At 60.1% G+C, this 8,536-nt stretch overlaps 1 protein-coding gene across 1 annotated transcript in view; it reads right to left on the bottom strand.

Moving 5' to 3' along the window:
• Nucleotides 1-7,673, bottom strand: part of DPYSL4 (dihydropyrimidinase-like 4) — a 15,048-nt gene extending 7,375 nt beyond the window's left edge. The window contains exons 1-7 of the mRNA XM_011941962.1: nucleotides 7,590-7,673; nucleotides 6,734-6,918; nucleotides 4,603-4,767; nucleotides 2,681-2,742; nucleotides 2,503-2,583; nucleotides 1,228-1,296; nucleotides 790-910 (exon numbers count right to left, since the gene is read on the bottom strand). Of these exons, the coding sequence (XP_011797352.1) occupies nucleotides 790-910; nucleotides 1,228-1,296; nucleotides 2,503-2,583; nucleotides 2,681-2,742; nucleotides 4,603-4,767; nucleotides 6,734-6,857 (622 nt within the window). The 5' untranslated portion in view covers nucleotides 6,858-6,918; nucleotides 7,590-7,673. The remainder of the gene's footprint in view (nucleotides 1-789; nucleotides 911-1,227; nucleotides 1,297-2,502; nucleotides 2,584-2,680; nucleotides 2,743-4,602; nucleotides 4,768-6,733; nucleotides 6,919-7,589) is intronic.
• Nucleotides 7,674-8,536: the final 863 nt, after the last annotated feature.

Below are 8,536 nucleotides of genomic sequence, written 5' to 3'. Positions count from 1 at the left end.
TCCCCCCTCGCCCCCTGCGCCAGGGACCTGCACAGCCCCAGGCAGGCCCAGAAAACAAGGTTTCAGAACTCAGTGGGGACAGCAAGAGGAGGGAAACCAGACCAGACCCAGAGGCCTTCTTGGGGACGCCCCCTCATTTACCCATCACCTGGGTTCTGCCCCTGGATCCTTGGCCATCTCCAGCCCCAGTGATTGCTGGGCCTCCCTGGACCCTCTGAGCCCAGTAGCCTCTGGGGGACCCCACAGTCAAGCCCCTGCCAATCACAGCTCTGTGTGCCACCCCCCACCCTGCATCCCCGGGTTTAAGGCTCTGCAGTGCCAGGCTCCAGCTGGCTGGCATTCTGTGGGCAGGTAGCACCCCGGCTCTGGACACAGCAAATGCTAATATGGGGGGGCCTCCTTAGTGGAACTGGATTTCTCTCTCAGACACTCCTCATCTCCTCATCATTCCATCCCCCCACACCCCCACTGGAAATAGGGTGAGCAGCCTCCTGTTTGACCTCAGGGCCCTGGTGAGCAGCTGCCGCTCCAACGAGGCTGCAAACTCAGCCCCACCCCAACGCAGGGACTCAGTCAGGTCCAGCCCCCACCCCGACGCAGGGACTCAGGTCCAGCCCCCGACTCCGATGCAGGGACTCAGGGCCCTGGTGAGCAGCTGCTGCTCCAATGAGGCTGGAAACTCAGCCCCACCCCGATGCAGGGACTCAGGGCACCTGCATCTCCCCAGGGCTGCACCCAGGAGGCTGAGACCATGGCCCCCTGGCATCAGAGGCAGGGCTGGGCGCTCACCTCTGCGCTTGGCCTGGGCGATGGCATCGGCCGCCCCCTTGCTCATCACCTTGGTGATGTACAGTGGGCAGTTGGCCTGCTTGGCGATGGTGACAGCTCGGTACACCGCCTCAGCCTCCACCTGGGGACGAGGTGGGAGGGATCAGGCCACACGAGGGCTCCAGACCAGTATGGGCAATGGGGATGCCCAGGGGTCACCCATGGGATCCCAGGCTCAGGGCAGCCTAGTAGGAGTGCCCCAGCCTTGGGCTCAGTGCCTGGGTCTGCCCACGCCACGTTCTGGGCCTCGGGTACAGGCTGTAGGGTGGTGGAGGGGGGGACCAGATGAGGTCAGAGCGAGCACAGTGGCAGGGCCAGGAGGCCAGGGTCAGCACAGCCCCAGGCAGCAGCGGTCCGGGCAGAGTTCGCTCGGGTGTGCCGTGGCGCCTGGGATCTTACCTCCTCGGGGTGGCTGAGCACGTGGCCCTCGGGACCAGTGATGCCAAGCTCCAGCAACCGCTTCTGCTCCTAAAGAAACCAACAGGATGCCTTGCTCCAGCCCTGAAGGGAGCCTGGGCCTTGGATGCTAACCCCATTCCCCAAGTGGTCCTGGACCCTCAGGCCTCCCAGAATTTGCCAGCCAGAGAACTCAGAATAGAGGGTGGAGGAGCTTGGAGAGGCGCGATTCCTGCTCCCTGAGTTACCAAGGAGGGGACAGCTTGGATGGGGGAAGTGGCTTGCCTGAGGCTGCAGAGCTCCTTACTGATGGCGCCAAGACTCCACCCTGCCTCCACCACGCCCATGGTGCTGCCTCCCCCAGCGGGGGCATGTGTGGGGGTGCACACAGGCAGGGAGGGCTCTGCAGGTCAGGAATGGACAACCACTCCTTCCTCCAGCACTGCCCTCCCGTAGAGATGTGCACTACAGCGCCTGCTCGTGTCAGGGAAGACATGGTACCGGCCAGGAGACGCAGCCCCAATACTGAGGCTCCCTCCCGCTGTATGTGGAGCATCTGCTGGACCCAGGACAACCTGACGGTGCACCCGGGGCCTGGCCTTGGGCCACACAAGTGTCTGTGATGCCCCGATGCCCTCGCAGCTGGACGGGTGGACGAGGATCCTGGGGACCCCCTACGTGCCCCTGCCCGAGTGCCACCACCTTCCTGTAGAGCTCAGGAGGTGGGCAGAGCCCGTCCCATCCCAGGAAGTCTCACGGTGGGTTTGCAGTGTCAGGGAGGTGTCCTGTGTGGTGACCCCCACTGAGGCCCCACAGGGATGGGGTGGCCACTCTCTGAACTCCATCTGTACCCGTGGGTGCCTGAGCTGGAGGGGGAAACAAGGTGCGGGGCCCAGGGGCCTGGGGGATCGGCGGCACCGCACGTGGGCTCAGGCCCTCCCCAGCCCAATGGGATGTGTCTGAAGGATGTGGCCCTGTCAACATGGGTGCCCTTGGCTGGAAGGAAGGTGGCAACCCAACCCCCAGAGGGGGCCCCGCTCCACAGGAGGGGCCTGGATCCATGGGGTGACACTTTGGTTTTGAGGTATTTGGATAAGAAGTGTGGATCGAGGAGAAGCTGTTTTAAGGCCTCAAAGCTCCCCACCCTCGCCCAGTCTAACTCACTGGTTGAGCTTTGACTCAGGGTAAGCCGTGACCCTCCCTCAAGGTTGTGTAGGATTCTGTGATGTCTGCGTAACAGGAAGGTCACCCGCAGACCCCCGCCCCGCCCCACGGCACCTCCTCCACGATGTCCCCGTTCTCAGCGTGCACCTGGGCCAAGGCCCCCAGGTCCCGGATGATGCTGAAGATCTCGTACATCTGGGAAGAGAAGTGGTGGGTGCTGGGCGGGACTGCGCCTATGCCAGCAGCGGCCTGGGGAACACCTGCCCACTCCCTTCTCCACGCCTGCCCTTACCTGGCTGTCGCTGCACTGGCACCGGTCCTTGTATGCCATGAAGACCAGGAAGGAGTTCACGCCTGGAGAAGAGGTGGGGGTCAGAGGCTCAGCCATCACCAGTCAGACAACCCGAGGAGGCTCTGCTGCTCCCTGCCCACTGGAGGGTCGGGGGTCTTGGGCCCCTCTCCCGCAGTGCTTCCATGGATGGCTTGCCAGTGCTTCCACGGATGGCTTGCCAGCCATGCGAACAGACCCCTGCTTCCACGCACACACCAGCCAGCTGGGAAGTGAGGCGAGGTGGCTACATCCAGGCCCTCCTTGCCTGCTCCTGTGCTCTGGGTTAAAAACTGATTGTCCATCCAGTGGCGAATGCAGGTGAGAACCCCTCACACCCGTCCAGCAGACCCCCCGTTACTGTGCCTGGGCTCTCGGCCTGAGTTCCTGCCCCTCGGCCTGAGTTCCTGCCCCCCACTGGAAGTACGGCCCAGGCTGCGCCGTGCTGGTGACCTCCATTCTAGCTGACCAGCACATCCAGCACCTGCCTGTGGGGCCTTGGGGCCCCGCTTGCCATGCGTGGCTCATGGTGCAGGCTTGTGGGACCGCCCACATCTCAGGGCTGGGCCCTTAGGACGAGCAGAAGGACCAGGGGCTGCCTCTGACATTGGGGCCCAAACAGGAAGAGGGCTGAGCTCTCCTGTTTCCTGGACAGCCACAGCCCATCCACCTCCCCCAGGACTCAGGACCTGTGTGGGGACCCGCCTGGGCCTGGAGGCAGGATCCCAACCTCCCATCACTCAAGCCCACCCAGCCCATGGCATCGCCTCCTGGCTGGGTGGAAAGTGCTGGTGTGACCCGCTAAGGCATGCTGGGGAAACCGAGTCAGCCTGTGCCCCACAAGCCATCCCTCCAGGTAGCAACCTGCATGTGACCTGGCATCTGGGGCCCCTGATGAAGGTGACGGTTGGGATGTGGGGCTGTCCCTGCAACACCACCCCGTGGGCACAGGACCTACAACTCCTGCGTGGCTCTCAGGCAGCAGAGGCCCCAGCAGTGCCCCCGCAGGGTGAGGGGAGGTGCAGGCCCTGCTTCCACCTGTGCTCTGAGACACGAGGCCACAGGCCTCCCAGGTCCACTCACAGAAAAGCATGGCTGGCAGAGCAGCTGCCTGGAGTGAGGCCCAGGGACCGAGGACTGATGGGCTCCACCAGCGCCCGGGCAGGGAGGTGAGGGATCCTGACACCAAGGGGCACCTGTGTCATGACCATCACCCTCTGGGGAATGGGAACCCAGAGGAATGGCCTTGAAGAAGCGCCCCTGCCTCCTTCAGGTCCATAGGGAGTGGGTAGCAGGCATCCCTGGCAGTGCTAGGGCCTGACAGTCTCCTGGGCTTGCTCGGACCCCATCCCGCCCCCACCTCCAGGCCGGAAGCTGTGGGCCAGACTCAGATTAGGAGAGATCAGTTATAATCAGATATGACACTTGTCAAACCCACTATGAAACTCTGATGTGGTTTTAGCTTCAGGGTTTTCTTGTGGGAAAAATGTTAAACTTGTTTATAGACTGATCTGTTTTAGCACAGATGACAACAAAGAGATACGGACTTAAAGGGTCTCCCTCTGAAAGGATCCCCAAATGCTAGGAGATGGGGAACGGGTGCTCTTCCACCCTGGGCAGCCTCTTTTCTAAGAAACCAGGGACCTGCTGTATCTTTTCATCGGGAGGATAATTCCAGGGTGGGTCCCTTGGATTGGGAAAGAGAAGGCCTCTTGGTCTAGAGTCTCTGACGGTGGGATGGGCCTTCAAATGGCTTTTCTCCAACTTCGACTCAAACCCGGACACCGGCCCTGGGGGAGATCAGCACCACCAGCAGGACACGGTCAGGGCAGAGGCCCCTCCACCAGGCTCCATGCCCGCCCTCCAGCCCCTCCAGCCACCCTCACCCTTCTCCTTGACCAGGGCCTCCAGCTCCTCCTTGATGCTCTCATGCCAGCGGGTGATGTCCACGTGCAGAGAGTAGTCGCAGCAGGCCGTGCTGTCCGCCCGCTCCCGCCACTGCTCGTAGGCCGACAGCAGGCTCACACCCGTGTCGGGGAAGACATGGTCCACTGTGAAGGCAGCATGGTCAGCAGCTTCCCGCACCGGTCCCCGGTTCCCACCTCTGCCTCCTCCATGGGAGATTGTTTCATGTTCCCAAGAGACCAGAAGACCATTTGAGGGAGACACAGCAGAGGCCACCGGCCTCTGAGAGAGGATGATGCTGTCACGAACCTGTTCTATTGCTTTGTTCAAAGAGGAACCTTCTGACCCAAGTCCCCCAGCCACCCTCTGAGCACAGAAGGGAGAGGGGGGAGAGGAAGAGCCCCACCCCAAACCACCCCACTCCCACGTCGCACGTGGGGGAGCGCGGGAGGTCAGGGCTTTGCCCCGCCGCCAGCTCCTGTCTCAGCCTGAGTGAGGCACCCCCAGGGCCAGACAGGGCCAGTGTGCTGTCCAAGGTGCTGGGCCCCATCTCTCAGTGCCTTCCCAGAACAGTGGGAGCTGGGCTGGTTTCCCGAGTGCCCCACTGGCTCCACAAGACTTGATAGGGGCCATCCTGCCCCCTGCACATAGCCATCGTGCTGCTGCCCCACTAACAACACACCCAAGGCCCCAACACTGCTCACTGGCTTCTCCTGGTACAGCCAGGAGAGAGCTCCGAGCCAGGTGGTCTGACAGGAGGGCACGCCCACCAGGGATGCCTTCCTCCAGCACAGCCCTCCCTCGGGACCCTACACAACCCAACAGGATGAGTGGGCACCCACCCTCCCTGCAGCCACCCACAGTGCCAGCCTGGGCCTGCAGGCAGAGGAAGACGGAGGCAGGACAGAGGCCAGCCTCGTGTCTGTGGTGTTTCTCTGTCTTCGCCGGGACCCACAGCTGGCCGGATGCCTTGGCACTGGCACAAAGCAGGTGGTCTCGACTGTGCAGACATCCTGACCGGCTTGGGCGCCGCCCAAAGGGCGTGAGCAGTGGCCAGTCTCCTCAGACTGCAAGGTGGGCTGCTGCTGGTTTTCCCTCCCTTTGTGGCTGAGTAAACCAAACCAAGCTGTGATTTGGCTAAATGTCCCTGCGAGGTGTCCCAGGGTCCTCAGAGCTGCCCTCCCTGGCATGCCAGGGACACAAAGCAACTTACGTGCATTAACTCACACATGACTCACAAGCTTGTGAGGCCAGTGTTCTGTTTTACAGGTCAACGAAGTGTGACTGGTAAAAGCCAGCTGAGTTATCTGGAGTCACATAGCTAGAAAACTATAGAACCAGGTTCAGCTAGGCCCCTCAGACCCATTCTCAACCACAGCAGTGATGTCTGCACCAGACGGACGCAGCGGAGAGAATGGCACCCAAGGCCACGCAGTGTGGTCAGGGTCTAGGCTCTGGGGCCTCGTCCTGGCTCCTGAGCTCACCACGTGCTCATGGTGGGCAGGTGGACTCCCCTCACCCGCCTGTTAAACTGGGCTTAGCTGAGAGGGTTTTAGGAGGAGAACATGTGAGCTGATGGGTGTCAGGATAGAGCCCGTGCTGGGCACGCAGCCAGCACTACAGAAATAGCAACTCTGGTTATTTTTTGATGGGATAATAATGAGCATTGCTTTTATCATTTTTCTAAAAATACAGCCTCCATCCTTAACTCTTCTTGACATGAGCAAGAACCTTCCACATATCAAGCTTCCGAGGCATGTGGCTCAAGGTCAAACAGGTATCTGGCATTTCAGAAAGCACGACCCATCCCCTTGCCAAGGCATTTGAGTTTTCCAAACCCCAGCTCTGGGCCAGCTACTAGTGCCCAGGAAAGAACAAGTGGACACACATCAGTCCCCTGATTTCCAGTCCTGGAAATCCCAAGAGCATTCCAGAGCTGGCCACGCAGAAACACCCAGGGCAGGACACAGGGATAAGAAAGGCACTCCAGGTTCTCAGACAGATGCAATAAAGGCACCTTTAGAGGTCACTCCTCCTCCCACACACACCTGGCCAGAGGGAGGGTGGCAGACGCTGGCTGCCCCCTGTAGAGGAGGAGACCCAGACACTCACAGATCGTGGTGGTTCCTCCTGCTAGCGCTGCCTTGGTGCCCTGACAGAAGTCGTCAGCCGGGGTCATGCCCAGGACGGGCATCTGCAGCCTTGTGTGGACGTCAACGCCACCGGGAAGCACCATCAGGCCATGGGCGTCGATGGTCTTGATGCCCCCAGGGACGATGAGGTTTTCTCCGATTTGTCTGAAAGCAGCAGAGATTTCACTGGTTACAGTGAGCCCAGGTCAGAGCCCAAACGAGCTCCCAGCAGCGCCGCAGAGCTGAAGTGTTTGCGTGAGCTGCAGACCCCGAGGAAAAGGCCAGCACGGCCGGCCACTCACTGGACCAGCTCCTCGGGAGTGCCAGGGAGCAAAGCATCCCACAGCACAGCTCAGGACAGTCACTGCAGGGTCCAGCCTCGCGCAGACGCCACGCCCTGTGGTTTTCCACTCAGGTCCCTGGTTGCTACTTTTTTGACTACAGGAGGGAGCGGCTTGACAGACAGAAGCAGATGCGCTAACAGGTGTGGGCACCGGTATTTAGGAAGCACCTGCTGTGAGCCAGGGACAGTACTAAGTGCCGTGATGAACAAAGAAACATGGAAGCTGGTGTCCTGCTTTTGCCCTGCAGCCACCTGACATGCCTCTGCCCTCACCAAAGGCCGGGGCTCTGACAGTGGCCACCAGGTTACTGCTGCCAAGGATGGGTTTGGAAAAGAAGAAACCTCTCCCATGGATTTCACCCAAAAGTCAATGCCTGGATACCATGTGGCCAGTGTGTACACAAGAGCTGGGGACGTATTTTCAACTGCCTGGATACCATGTGACCAGAGTGTACACACAAGAGCTGGGAATGTATTTACGGCAGAAACTTACTTTATCAAGCCGTCTTCCACGTGCACATCAGCGTAAAAAGACTGGTCGTCATTCACGATCCTCCCACCTCTGATGAGAAGGCGGTCACTCTATTTGGAACAACAAAGGGTAATTTTTCTCCAAACTGAGTTACTCAGCAACACCCTTGGTACAACTCCTTTCTCTGGAATTATGATTGAAACATTCAGGCAAAATTTCTAGATGTAAAAACCAGCACAAAAGCCTGCAGTGGTTTACTATTCCCCAAAAAGTGGCACCAGGTACTCAAAACCAGTTTCCCCTAGAAGCGCCATACACACCCCAGAGCTGCTGTCTCTTGGCCTCTTGTGCAGCCTCAGGGATCCTGCTCTCCTCCACCCAGTCTTCCACCCACATGGGAGCTGATAAGAGCTGGACTTTGGTTCCGCCCAAACACTGCAGACCAGTGATGGTGCCAGGAGGCAGAGGCAGAGCAGCGCCCCCACAGGCATGGTCCCCACCCCAGGAGGCTGCCTCCCACTGAGGGGAGACCACCGGCAGCAAAAACACACGTGCACAGATCGTCGCAGACAGTGACGAACGCGCAGAGCACAGTGAGGGCGCCGTGGCAGGGCCATGAGAGGGGCTGGGAGAAGGACCTCTGGGGCAGGGGTGGCTGATACGGGGCAAGGCGGACATGGTGAGCATTCCAGCCAGGAAGCAGCTTGGCCCTGGGGCAGGAAAGGGCTTGAGCTGCCATCAGCAGACCTGGGAGGAGGCCGAGGTCTGGAACCTTCTGGTGGGGTGGTGGTGCCAGAGGCAGGTTGGTGCCAGAGCTTGGCAGGGGCAGGATATGTAAGCCTGGGGACTCCATGACTGCCCCTGACTGGGGGCTTTAAGCAAGTTTCAATCCTAGTTTGATTGATGTTTTAAAGAGATCACCTTGGCTGCTGTGTTAGAAAGTAGATTGTGATGTTTAACAATGGAAG

Source organism: Colobus angolensis, unplaced genomic scaffold (genome assembly GCF_000951035.1).
Source record: "Colobus angolensis palliatus isolate OR3802 unplaced genomic scaffold, Cang.pa_1.0 Scaffold204, whole genome shotgun sequence".
NCBI lineage: Eukaryota > Metazoa > Chordata > Mammalia > Primates > Cercopithecidae > Colobus > Colobus angolensis.
Note: the sequence above shows the minus strand (reverse complement) of the source record. Positions and strands in the feature narration are given on the sequence as shown.